Source organism: Megascapheus bottae, chromosome 17, assembly GCF_031878675.1.
Source record: "Megascapheus bottae isolate mThoBot1 chromosome 17, mThoBot2.hap1, whole genome shotgun sequence".
NCBI lineage: Eukaryota > Metazoa > Chordata > Mammalia > Rodentia > Geomyidae > Megascapheus > Megascapheus bottae.
The window spans coordinates 35,554,653-35,568,492 of record NC_143525.1 but is presented as its reverse complement, the minus strand read 5'-3'; the positions used below and the strand labels follow the sequence as shown (position 1 = coordinate 35,568,492).

The 13,840-nt window shown below is 46.6% G+C and overlaps 1 protein-coding gene across 2 annotated transcripts in view; it reads left to right on the top strand.

Moving 5' to 3' along the window:
* Positions 1–13,840, top strand: part of Acly (ATP citrate lyase) — a 47,336-nt gene that overhangs the window by 18,889 nt on the left and 14,607 nt on the right. The window contains exons 13-20 of one of the 2 annotated variants that reach the window (XM_090350860.1): positions 101–191; positions 1,161–1,190; positions 3,901–4,042; positions 4,370–4,538; positions 8,255–8,359; positions 9,422–9,618; positions 11,297–11,378; positions 12,878–12,988. In XM_090350860.1, coding sequence (XP_090206986.1) covers positions 101–191; positions 1,161–1,190; positions 3,901–4,042; positions 4,370–4,538; positions 8,255–8,359; positions 9,422–9,618; positions 11,297–11,378; positions 12,878–12,988 — 927 coding nt within the window. The remainder of the gene's footprint in view (positions 1–100; positions 192–1,160; positions 1,191–3,900; positions 4,043–4,369; positions 4,539–8,254; positions 8,360–9,421; positions 9,619–11,296; positions 11,379–12,877; positions 12,989–13,840) is intronic. The other variant, XM_090350861.1, reaches the window with a different exon arrangement.

The window sequence follows — 13,840 nt, the reverse complement described above, 5'->3', positions numbered from 1 at the left end:
GATGCTTCATTTCTTTGAGATCTTGAGGACCAGTGGCTTTCCCTCCCCTCCATGTTGGCCACTCCCCTTGACGCATGTCATTCTCTCCTCTATCACCCAGACTCCAGCCCCCAGCAGGACAGCATCTTTTTCTGAGTCCAGGACTGATGAGGTGGCTCCTGCAAAGAAAGCCAAGCCTGCCATGCCTCAAGGTAACTCTTAGGGGTCTCGTCCAGGGCTGGGAACCCCCTCCTGGAAACTGGTGGCCTGCCTGGTTGGCGTAGGCAGGTGGAACACAGGTTCAGCTTGGCTATGGGAGTGTGTTTCCACATGGATTGGGCCAAGGAGGAAGTGACTTGAGGCTTCTCTATATGCTGTTCCTGAGTTTACCTTGCTCCACACTCCTGATCTTCCTGGGGTGGGTACGAGCTGTGAGTTGTAGAAGAGACAAGGGTTCAACAATACCAGGAGGTGGAAAGTTCTCATGGACTCCTCCTCTGACAGCAGTTAAGTCTGCTCACCTCTACCAGCTGGGGACTCTCACACACATATCTCCTCCTTATGAGCCCAGCCTCAAAAAAAGACCTTGTCTAGCAAGTCTATGAGAGCCATAACATTTCTGTGCCAGCCTTGTGCAGACAGCAGATGCCATGGCTGCATACCTCTGATGGGGCTTGACCAGTCTGTTTCTCACACAGATAGACCAGATTAAAGTATTTTGAGAACGAGCTTCAGGAGGCTACCATCTGAAGCCAGTGCCCTACGGTCCCAAATCCAGCCACTTGACCACAGCAGAGGATGGCAGATCTAGTCCCATACTAGTGATCAATTGTGCTGTGTGGCGACCAAGAGGGACTGGCATTAAGAAAGAATATGAGCCAGCCGGCCTGAGAGCCCAGATGGGATTATGTCACTGGGTAGAGAGGGTTGAGGGGAGGGGTTCAGTGTTCACACACCCAGCCTTCCTCCTCCGGGCTTTGTCCTCTGTCCTTTCTTGCTTTTGTTCTGCTGAATGGTACTTTCACCACTCTGGCTGGGTTGGCTTTATTCCTCCTGTCCATTGTGGAATAGACAGAAACTTGTGTCCACGGGACCCTACCCTGCTCCCACCCTCTCCTGCCAAAGCCTCCAGCCATTATCAGCACAGGCCACTCAGTTGCCTTGGTCATTTTCTTTGACAGATTCAGTCCCAAGTTCAAGATCCCTGCAAGGTAGGATGCCCGCACTCTTCCTCCACTCTGCGTGTGGCTTTGTTAGTGGGTTACAGTTTTTCTGTCCTTTCTCCCTTTCTTGGTGGGTTGTAGTGTTGTCTGATATAATTTCTCTCCCCTGCCTTTGTATAGCCTGTTCCCGAGTCCTAGTCTTTGTTCTTTGTACCTCTCACATGTGTTGAGGGCTCCTTTCTGCTCAACGCTGCCTTTGCTGTGTGGCTGTCTCTGGCTGCTCTGGGAGGGGGATGGAGACTATGAAGGAGCAAGAGGCAGCCTGCAGGGTGGGAATGGAGAGTTATTAAGGCAAGGTCCCCTGGGAAGGAGGGTCCCAACAGAGAGCAGTGAGCGTCTGACAGCGTTCCCAGTACCTCATTTTTTTTCCAGCCTCAACTGTACCCCTTCTAGTTCTATCCCCAAGCTTCTAATTCCCAAACAAATTCTGCTTTCTCCTGGGTTTAGATGGAAGAGCAGGCTAAAGAAGAGGTAGAGGCAAGGAAGGAACGGTGTATAGTAATTGTAGAGCAGATCATGAGAAGGGACTCGGCTGTGGTGTCTGAGGCCACCATTGACATTGGACATTTTCTGTGCTTGCACGTGCATGCAAGCTCGACCACACCCATTTGTCTGTTGACTCAGGCGAGTAGATTATTCACTTCTGAAGCTTCAGGTCTTCAGTGCAATTTGGGGTGGGGTGGGGGGAGAAGGGGGCTGCTGGGGGCAAGTGCTCCATTGCTGAGCTGCATAACTAGCCTTCCAGGTGCCCTTTGGACATTCACAGCACAAGTGTCTTCTGCCATAGCTGTTCCCTTACCAGGGGGAGGAGTCACTAGGTGAGAACACTGATTGCTGCTCTCTGCCCACCTGCTTTTAATTCCTCCATTGTCTGCTGAGATAGAGTAGAAATGCAGATTCTGGTCTTCTCCCTGCCCCCAGCTCTTCTACCCACGGGGAGGAAGGCAGGATGTGAGAAAGGAATTTTATTCCATTACTTTGGCTTTCTGTGCTAGGGAAGGTAAGCACTCAAGCTCTGCCCTTCAGTGCTAGAAGTGTAGGCGGATTTGTGGAGATCAACACTTCATCTTACCTCTGAAAGCAGATGCATGTGGCCTTTGTACATTGTGACTCTGCGTGGGTTCCCTCAGGAACAGCAGAATCTCCCCGGCTTAGCGTCTTCCTCCATCACGGCACAGTTCAGTGCTTTTCAAGCTGTTATGTAAATCCTGACTGTGTCCAGTTGACCTAGGACCACTGTCATTTGACATCTCAGCTTCAGTTTTCTGGGGCTGGATTAAGTGGTTTCCCTTGTCCTGAGAACCTGGGTCCCAGATATTTGCAACATCAGGAGCCTTCTGTCGGGAGAAACTTGCTACTGACCTGTACGGGGATTTGGTCAAACCTTGATCTTGGTCAGCCAGTCCTATACTAGTACAGTAGGTTAGTTAATACCAGATGCCACTGAATGAGCTATTCTCTTTGGGGAAGCTCACAACTGTCCCCAAGGATTGCTTGGGAATGGGCAGGGAGGGGTTTCCTGCAGCTGACAGAGGACTACACTTTGCTTTGTTTTGTTTTGGGTTTTTGGTTTTTTTTTTTTGTTTTTTTTTTGCCTGAACTATGGCTTGAACTCAGAGCCTATCACTCTGGCTCAGCTATTTTGCTGACAATACCAATTGAGCCATGCTCCATTCAGCATAGGATTGCTCTTTGCCAGCTCTTGTTGTGCCCTTTCATTACCCCTCACCTCTTTCCTGCCTGCCCCAGAGCATTGTTCTGGGTGGCAAAGAGCCACTGGGTAGACAAGAGGAGAATGGGAGAAACAGGAAAGAAGGTCAAGGCCCTGTGCTGCCAGCTTGCTGCTCTTGTCAGGTGCCTGAGCCCAGGCCGGAACCTCAGCTGAAGTAAAGCTGTCCTGGCCTCAACCCTGGCTGCAACAAATCTCTTCATTGGACCTGCTCTGACCTAGAATTCTTGACAACTCACACCCCAGCTAGGGCTGGATCTAGACCCAGATTTACAGGGTGATGAGCATCAGTGACAAAGTTGTCCTGAGGCTACAAAAAATGGAGAGTTGGTATTAATTATTGCGGTTTTTGTTTGTTTACTTTAGAAATAGTTTATTAAGGAGCTTAGTGGTAGTGTGCCTTGCCTAGCATGCACGAAGCCCTGGGTTCAATTCCCCGGAACCATATGCACAGAAAAAGCCAGAAGTGGCACTGTGGCTCAAGTGGCAAGGAGCTAGCCTTGAGCAAAAAGCGTTCAAGGACAGTACCCAGACCGAGTTCAAGCTCCAGGACTGGCAAAAAAAATAATAATAATAAAAAAAAGAGTTTATTAAGACCACATCTGTATGTAAGCTGATCATATATTTCTCTTGTGACGTTAAGCATGTCTTGTAGACGTTCTCCCAAGTGTCTTCAAGCTGTAGGGTTCCTGTAGGTACAGAAAATGGAGTCCTTTTGGTGTCCATTTGGAGCTGTTTAGCAGCCAGACAATACTTAGCTTGTCTTTGCTCTCTCTCCTGCCTCCTTCCAAGGTAATTGAGGGGCCTTCCCCCCCAAATTCTCAGAACTTCATCATCTTCACACTCGTTTGCTGTGTTGAAGAGCCACCCTTGTGGGTCTGGCCAGCAGCCTCTGCCCCTTAGGGTCTCCCGGGGAGGTGGGGGTGGTGGGTGTATGCTGGGTGCACTCTTTGTGTCTTTGCTCACCAGGAAAGAATGCCACCCTCTTCAGCCGCCACACCAAGGCTATCGTGTGGGGCATGCAGACCCGGGCTGTGCAGGGCATGCTGGACTTTGACTACGTGTGTTCCCGAGATGAACCCTCGGTGGCTGCCATGGTGTACCCCTTCACGTGAGTCACACAGAGGCAGGAGATGAGGGCCGGCTGACAAAGTAGCGCCCCTCAGCCCATTTCCTTCCTCTGAAGTGAAGCTCCGGGTCACCTGGCTTCTTGCTTTTGTGGGGGAAGGGTCTTCTCATTCCAGAGATGGAGACTGTCTCTGGTCCTGGCAAGCGGGGTGGGGGGGGAGGTAGGGGTAGAGGAAAGTGGGGACAGGGTGTCTTTTCCCCATGAGTACAAACTCTTAGGGCAGAGACCTTGAAGATTCTCCCCTCAGCTCCCCTGTCCCCAGGCCTAATGGGTTGAGGTTTTCCTAAGCCTTCCTCTCCTATCCCACAGAGGGGACCACAAGCAGAAGTTTTACTGGGGACACAAGGAGATCCTGATCCCTGTCTTCAAAAACATGGCTGATGCCATGAAGAAGCACCCAGAGGTAGATGTGCTGATCAACTTTGCCTCCCTCCGCTCCGCTTACGACAGCACCATAGAGACCATGAGTTATGCACAGGTAAGTTATTGTGCAACAGGATGCTCTGGGGATGCAGGAAAAGCTGTTGCATGGTGTCTGTAGTTTCAGCTACTTGGCTAAAGGGCTTGGAGTCAGCAGAGGCCAGTGGTTTATATGAGAGTGATTAGAGACTTCTTTTGAAGTCAGGAATGGTGGTGGGCATATCAGAGGAGGCACATGCTACATTGCTACTTTACCAAGGGTCAGATCCAACTCTTGCATTCCTATGGGATCCCCTCTGTGCTATCCCTAGGGAGGAATGGATCAAAAGTCCTTTCTTAGGCGGGGAATATAGCTCAGTAGCTGAGTGCCTACCCACTCAGCACATGCAGGTTCTGACATCCCCTTAAAAACAAAACAAAACAAAAGCACTTAATTTAAAATATTGAGAGCAAAAGGAGCAAGTAGATTTCCAAGCCCCATGTCCTGGAAATATAGCTGATAAAGTTTGAGTTTTACCTTATCTGTGCTTTTCTGGATTTGAAAAAATGGCTTTTTTTCCTTGCTGGTACTGGGGCTTGAACTTAGGGCCTAAGTGCTATCCTTTAGCTTTTTTGGGGTGGGTCATAGGGCTTGAACCTTGAACCTCGGATCTCAGCTTCCCGAGTAGCTAGGATTACAGGCGTGAACCATCACGCCACCTGGCTTCCTTTAGCATTTTTATTGGTACACTACCACTTTAGCCATACCACCACTTCTGGCTTTATGTCAGTTAATTAGAGGAAATAATCTTACGGACTTTTCTTGCTTGAGCTGGCTTCAAATCTAATCCTCAGATCTCAAGTCTTCTGAGTAGCTAGGATTATAGGTGTGAGCCACCAGCTCTCAACCAAGAACAAATGACCTCTCTTTAACTACTCCTTTAAGGTTATCACTTCTGCTTTTTCAAGCCTTGCTACTAATTATTGCTCTGACATAAATTTCTAGAAGTTGAAATGTTAAATCAGAATGTGCAAATTTGAAACTTTTGATTCCTTCTGAAACCAGAAAAGGCATGGTGGTATCAACTGCCATTAATAGTTGAAACACTTCATCCTTCCCCCCTTACCTTCCCTGAACATTTACCAAGTTAATGAATATTCTACTCAATTTGTATATCTCTTTTTTTTTTTTTTTTTTTGCCTGAGCACTGTCTTTGGATTTTCTCAAGACTAGAGCTCTACCACTTGAGCCACAGCACTACTTCCAGCTTTTTTCTATGTATGTGGTACATGGAATTGAATCCAGGCCTTTGCGCATGCTAGGCAAGCACTCTACCACTAGGCCAAACTCCCAGCCCCTATCTTTGATTTTTAACTAAGATAAACTTTTAAAAACATTGGCCATCTGTAGTCTATCACTTTCTTTTTTCTTTTCCTCTTCTTTGCTATACTGGATTTGAACTGAGAACTTTGTGTTTGGAACCTTTCTTCCACCTAAGCCACAGTTCCAGTCCTTTTTACTCTAAGTTATTTTTCAGTCTTGAGTTTTTGCCTAGGGCTGTCCTGGACCACAATCTGACCTGCAGCCTCTCATATATTACATTACAGACAGCCACTATCAGGTCCATCTTTGTTTGCTGAAATACGTATGGTCTTGATAGTTTTTTACCTATGCAGGCCTTGACCTGCGAACCTATCTCCACATTTGTGCATAGCTGGGATTATAGTCATGAGCTACTAGCAAATTTTGGCAATTTGTATTTGAACTTAGAGTCTTGAGTGTGTTCCCATAGGCAGACACTCTAACACTCCCATAGCTGGGATTATAGTCATGAGCTACTAGCAAATTTTGGCAGTTTGTATTTGAACTTAGAGTCTTGAGTGTGTTCCCATAGGCAGACACTCTGGAGCCAAACCTCCAGAGCTATCCCCCAACCCTTTTTTTGTGCTAGTGCTGAGGCTTGAACTCAAGGCCTGGACACTATCCCTGAGATTCTTTTGCTAGCAGCTAGTGCTCTACCACTTGAGCTACAGTGCCACTTCTGGATTTTTCTGAATAGTTTATAAGAGTCTATGAGCCAGGTACTGGTGGCTTGTACCTGGAATCCTAGCTACTCAGGAGGCTGAGATCTGAGGATCAAGATTCAAAGCCAGCCTGGGCAGAAAAGTCCCCATAAGAATCTAATCTCTAATTAACCACACAAAAACCATAAGTGGCGCTGTGGCTCAAAGTGGTAGAGCACTAGCTTTGAGCAAAAGAACTCAGAGACAGCACTCAGGCCTTGAGTTCAAGCCCTACAACTGATGACAGTAAATAAATAAGCTAAGTTTTATTGTTTGATTCCAAACTGGTTTATTTTAGTTTATGATTGGAAAACGTAAAGTTGTTTTGATATCTAGACAAAGTGAAAAGAGAACACACTAAAAAACGACTCTTCTAGCTGGGTGCAGTGGCTCACGCCTGTAATTCTAGCTACTCAGGAGGCTGAGACCTGAGAATCGCAGTTCAAAGCCAGCCTGGACACTAAAGTCCTCTTTTTTTTTTTTTTTTTTTTTTTTGGCCAGTCCTGGGCTTAAGCTCAGGGCCTGAGCACTGTCCTTGGATTTTTCTCAAGGCTAGAGCTCTACCACTTGAGCCTCAGCACCACTTCCGGTTTTTTCTAACTATGTGGTACCAAGGAATTGAACCCAGGTCTTTGTGCATACTAGGCAAGCACTCTACGACTAGGCCAAACTCCTGGCCCCACTAAAGTCCTCTTATCTCCAATTAACCACCAGAAAACTGGAAGTGACTGTGGCTCAAGGGGTAGGCTAAAGAGCCCAGGGACAATGCCCAGGCCCAGAGTTCAAGTCCCATGACCGACAAAAAAAATAAAACCAGTCTTGTTTCAGTGCAGAATAGACACTGGAAAAACAACCCATAACCAGTTCTTATAAATAAGATTTTACTAACACATAGTTGCACTGTCCTTTACATATTACCCATAGCTCCTTTCACATTAAAAGTCCTACCCCAGATACTACATGACCCGCCTTGAGCGACAGCATTGCTTTGAGCTTTTTATATGTATGCAATACCAAGGAATTGAACCCTGGGCTTTGTACATACTAGGCAAGCACTCTGTTGCCAGTACAAACTCCCAGCTTTTTTTTTTTTTTTTTAAATGGAACTCAGGTTTTAAGTAACAGCCTTTTGCTTGTGGGGTAGGGGCTCCACCACTGGAGCCATATCTCTAGCACTGTAAACTGGGATCTTAACCCTTTATAGACATACATTGGCCCTTGGGCCAGAGCCAAAGGGGACATGGTTCTTGGATCTTTGCTGTCTCCTTCCTTTGTGTCTGGCCAGTTTCTCCAGCTGCGTTCTGGGCCGAATGTGGAGGCAGTTCATTTCTCTCACACACTGACTACAGACGTAGTCAGGACTCAGTGAGAACTGTGGAGAACGGAGAGAATGCTGCTTTATGAGCTATCTCAAGGGCAGGCAGGGATCTGATAGAGCTGAGATTTGTCTCCATGTTTTAGAAACATTTGCTTGTGCCCTTGTACTGGAGTCACCAGTGGAGGTCTATTCCAGTGTCTTGCTTCTCTTGCTATCTATATAGGATGAGGTTAAAATGATTGGGGAAAGAACCCAGGCCTGTGGGAAGAAGGAGATTTATACAGTTACCATTGCTTTGTTCTTGTTGTCTGGAAGGAGCGCAGGGCGGTAGGCCATGAACTGTGTGGCTCCCTTGCCTGATTTTAGCAGCATGTTGACAGGAGGTGGGGGGACTTTTTTTATTACTCCCCTAGATCAGAACTATCGCCATCATTGCGGAAGGCATTCCTGAGGCGCTCACACGGAAGCTGATTAAGAAGGCTGACCAGAAGGGAGTGACCATCATCGGACCTGCCACAGTGAGTGTCGGGTATAAAGCCCTTCCATGTCTAGGCCCTTGGACTCTTCTTTTAATGGTTTAGGCTGGGAAGATCTCAGGAGAACCTATTGAGTCAGTCCATTTCCAGTAAATTTTTTGCTGGGTGTTAAACCTTACTCATGAATGAAATCTTCTTGTCACTGAGCTATACTCCAGCCCTACTTGTGCGCCGTATGTGTGTGTGTGTGTGTGTGTGTGTACATGTGTACGTGTACACACAATAGGAATCAAACCCAAGACTTCATGCTTGCTATCCAAGCACTTTCCCATATCCTACCCTCATCCCTTGTTTCTTACCCCTAGTTAGTTTTGTTGTTAATGTTGTTTGGTAGATTTGAATTCAGGACCTAGTATTTGGCAGGCATATGCTCTACTACTTGAGCCATGCCTCTTAGTTTTTAAAGGGTTCCCCCCCACCCACATTCTACCTTTCTAGTTTCCCAGAGACTAATGGGAAATTGTTTTTAACTATTGATGTTCATACAACCATAATCTTCAATAATCCCTTTTGTATACATACTAGGGAAAAAGCTACTTTAAAGGGCTTGTTTTGGCTCTAATGGGCCTCTGTGAATATTTTGTTGTCGTTTGTTTTTACTTAAAATTGTTGCATCAAAAATTGGAAACTCAAGTTCCTCCCCTCAACCTCACCACCTTCTCCCTCCAGTGTGAGGTATTGAACCCAAGGCCTTATGAATGGTTGGCCTATGAGTTTTATCCCTAGCCCCAAAGCCAGACTTTTTGTAAAGGATCTTTCATGTCAGAAGCAATGTGTGACAGTGTATGGAGAAGCTTGGCTCTGTCATGTTCCTTGTAATGCTGTAGCCCTGTGCAGCAGGGAGGAGACAAAAGTGTAGCCCTATCTGAATCTGCCATCATGAGACATCTCACTACAATCCCAATACACAGATATAATTCTTTCTGCCATTTTCCCTCAGCCTGGCCAGAGGGAATAGGCAGCTAACACGGGTTTTGTGATTTTTCACATGTCCTGCGGTCAGTCAGGAGTTGTCTTCCCTGATTGATGTTTCTGTCCCTACAGGTTGGGGGCATCAAGCCGGGGTGCTTTAAGATTGGGAACACAGGCGGGATGTTGGATAACATCCTGGCCTCCAAGCTCTACCGCCCAGGCAGCGTGGCCTACGTCTCACGTTCTGGAGGCATGTCCAATGAGCTCAACAATATCATCTCCAGGACCACAGATGGTGTCTACGAGGGTGTAGCCATTGGTGGAGACAGGTAATGAGCTTGGGGGCCACAAGGGACTTCCCACACTGAGAGTAATCCACTGAGAGATGGCTCTGCTGGCTGTCACTGAGGTCCATCGGATGGAGATGTTCATTCATTTGGGGACTGCTCTTACCTCAGGACTGGCAGAAAGAAGAGATCAGCAGATAGAGGGAATGTGTGACTTTTTTAAAAAACTTATTTTATTTTATGTTGTTTTGTTGTCAATCATGGGGCTTGAACCAGAGCCTGGGAAATTAATTGTCTCTGAGCTCGTTTGCTTAAGGCTAGCACTCTACCACTTCAAACCACACTGCCACTTCACAATTGAAGATAAGAGTCACAGACTTTTGTGCTCATGTTGGCTTTGAACCCTGATCCTTAGATCTCAGCTTGTTTGGTAACTAGGATTACAGGTGTGAACCACCAGCACCCAACTAAAAAAATTCAATTTAATTAATTTTTTAGGCCAGTACTGGAACTTGAACCCAAGGCTCTCACTTGAGTTCTCTCATTCAAAGCTAGCATTCTACCACCTGAATCTCAAGCTCCACTTCTAACTTTTTGGTGTTTATTCTTTTTTTTTTTTGCCAGTCCTGTGCTTGAGCTCAGGGCCTGAGCACTGTCCTTGGACTTTCTCAAGGCTAGAGCTCTACCACTTGAGCCTAAGCACCACTTCCGGCTTTTTTCTATATGTGGTACCAAGGAATCGAACCTGGGTCTTCATGCATGCTAGGCAAGCACTTTAACCACTAGGCCAAACTCCAGGCCCCCTTTTTGGTGTTTAATCGGAGATAAAAGTCTCATGGACTTTTCTGCCCTGTCTTCAAACTGTGGTCTGCAGATCTTAGTCTCCTGAGTAGGTAGGATTACAGATAGGACTGAGCCACCAGAGCCCAGCTGGAAATGTGTTTTTAAGTACTTCTGTTAGTCATCTATGAAGTGGCCATAGGGAGGCAGCAGAGTGCAATGATTGGAAAGGAAGAACTAAGCAACATATATATGAAAGGATTAGTACAAGGCCTATCATCTAATAGGTGCTCAGTGTCAGTTGTAACAAATAATAGCATAGTCTGTTTTGTGTGTGTGTGGTTTTTATTGTTGGTGGTGGCGGTGTTCATGGGGCTTGAACTTTGGGACTGGGCACTGTCCCTGAGCTCTTCAGCTCAAGACTACTGCCCTAACCCTTGAGTCACAGCCCCACTTCCAGTTTTCTAGTGGTTAATTGGAGAGAAGAGTCTCACATTCTTTAGTGCCCGGCTGGCTATGAACTTTAATCCTCAGATCTCAGCCTTCTGAGTAGCTAGGATTACAGGCGTGAGCCACTGTGCTCGGCTTGTGGGTGCGTTTTATACTGGTCCTAGGACTTGACTTGCTTAAGGCTGGCACTTTATCACACAAGCCACAGTTGCACTTTCAACTTGTTGGTGGTTAATTAGAGATAAGAGTCTTATAGATTAGTCTGTCTAAGCTTTGAACTTGGATCCTCAGATTTCAGGCTTTGAGTAGCTAGGATTATAGGAACTAGCCACTGGTGCTCAGCTTTTTTTTTTTTTTCCTCTTGAGACTGTACGTCACTACCTTTTGCTACCAAAAATTTCATTGTTCCCAGTATGTACAGTGCTCATCCCCACACCCCACACAACTCCCCAAGTTGTCTTCTGATCTTCTGTCCTCCTGTTCTTCACAGGTACCCTGGCTCCACATTCATGGATCATGTGCTGCGTTATCAGGACACTCCTGGAGTCAAGATGATAGTGGTTCTTGGAGAAGTGAGTTTTGTCTGTGTGTGTGTGTGTGTGTGTGTGTGTGTGTGTGTGTGTGTGTCTGTGTCTGTGTCTGTGTCTGTGTCTGTGTTTGAACTCTGGGCCTGGGCGCTGTCCCTGGGCTCTTCAGCTCAAGGTACTGCCCTACCCTTTGAGCCACAGCACCACTTCCTGTTTTCTAGTGGTTAATTGGAGAGCCAGGTCCTCAGATCTCAGCTTCCTGAGTAGCTAGGATTACAGGCTTGAGCCACCTCACCCAGCAATGTGGTTTTTTTGTTGGTTTTTTTTTTAGTGCACTTTTTTTTTTTTTGTCCGATCCTGAAGCTTAAACACAGGGCCTGGGCACTGTCCTTGGGCTTTCTCTAGCACTCTACCACTTGAGCCACAGCACCACTTCTGGCTTTTGTGTGTGAATGTGGTACTGAGGAATTGAACCCAGGGGTTCGTGCATGCTAGGCGAGTTCTACCACTAGGCCACACTCCAGACCCTTAAGTGTACATTTTTAATTGTACAAGTAATACACGGTTTCAGTTTTATTGTACTTTGTTTTTAATGTGATAGTCCCTGGCAAATCACCCCTGAGACTGTGGGATGTAAGGCTGTCAGTGTGGAGTATCTTGCTCGTGCCTGGTGATGCAAGATGTTAGGACCACTAGAGAAGAAGCTGACTGTGGTCTTTACCTGATGAGCAGTGGGTAGTCAGAGTTGGAACTGGTGATTCCCGCCTATCATTATAGCTACTCAAGGCTGAAATCTGAGGTTTGCTGTTCGAAGACAGCCCATTCAGTAAAAACTGTGAGACTTTAATCTCCAATTAACCAGAAATGGAATGGTGGCTCAAGTGGTAGAGTACCAGCCTTGAGCGAAGGGACAGCATTTGATCTTGAACTTCTAAGTTTAAACCCCTGTACTAGCACACACAAAAAGGTATTGATTTAATTTGAAGAGAATCCTACAGTCCATCCCTTGCTTGTCCTGAGCAGATTCTGATCCTAAACCATCTTACACTCTGGATTGGAAAACCAAGAGTACAAGCCTGGCGCGGTGGCTCACACCTGTAATCCTAGCTACTCCAGAGGCTGAGATCTGAGGATCAAGGTTCAAAGCCAGCCTGCCACAAAAGGACCTGAGACTCCTATCTCCAATTAGCCTCTAGAAAATGGGAAGTGGGGCTTGGCTCCTGGGGTAGGGCAGTAGCCTTGAACTACAGAGCTCGGGGACAATGCCCAAACCCAGGGGTAGGGTGGTAGCCTTGAGCTGAAGAGCTAGGGACAGTGCCCAGGCCAAGTTCAAGCCCCATGACTCACAAAAAAGAAAAAGAAAATCAAGAGTCCATTATTTGCTTGGAATATATGTCACCCTGGGTTGCACTTGAGTTGTGTCTTGTAGGGTATTTGGTGACTCTTGGCCTCTGTGTGATTTCGGATAGTTTTTCCTACTGGGATAACTATGGATGGGTCTTGCTAACTTGTGTGCTTTTTCTTCATCCATCTTTCCTCCTCAGATAGGGGGCACTGAGGAATATAAGATCTGCCGGGGCATCAAGGAGGGCCGCCTCACCAAGCCAGTGGTCTGCTGGTGCATTGGGACCTGCGCCACCATGTTCTCCTCGGAGGTATGGTGGGGATGGAGGGAGTGGGTGGGTTAAAGTTAAGCAAAAATGGGCATTTGAAGGGAGCCATGTATCCTCAAAGTAAGCAGCTAATTCCTTCAAGTGAATGTGCCCAGTCACTGTAAAGCCCAGAAAGCCCTGCTTTCATGTCTCTTTATAGGAGACATATTCATCAATAGATTAGGGCTCAAACAAGGTCTTGAGTTTTCCCCCTTGCTGTCTGAAGTAATTAAAAAGGCCTCCTTTGAGAAGGTGATTACAAGAACAGGAGAAATTACAGTGACAGGGAAGCCTGTGGTGGTAGAGGTTAGAGAGGGAGATAGTACTGTTTTGATATATTAAGATGGTATAGTATGTACCTGGGTGTGGTGTAGAATGCCTGTAATATTAGCACTTGAGGACTGAGGCAGAAAGGAGAATCACAAGTTTCAGGCTAGTCTGGTCTACACAGTGACACCCTATCTACAAGGGAAGGAGGAAAACATTTGTGAAGGTACCTGGTAGTACATACTGATACCCCATTTACAAGAAAAGAAAGGAAGTGTGTGGAAGTACCTGACAACACAGAATAGGCATTCAATATTTTCTCTGAGCTTCTGCTGTCTGCTACATTTCCGAGCTGATTGTTGCACCAGAAGCCAGATGGCTTATCAAATGGTGATAAAACCAAAGGAAAATCTATTTATCAGTTGGTCTATCAGCCAGTGGGTGTGGTGTTTTATATATAGAGAGAAAAAACTTGGCTGTTAAGGCTCTCTGCAACAACGACAGCCTTTTTTACCCACCCTTCCTTCCTTCCTTCCTTCCTTCCTTCCTTCCTTCCTTCCTTCCTTCCTTCTCCCCCCCTCTTTCTTT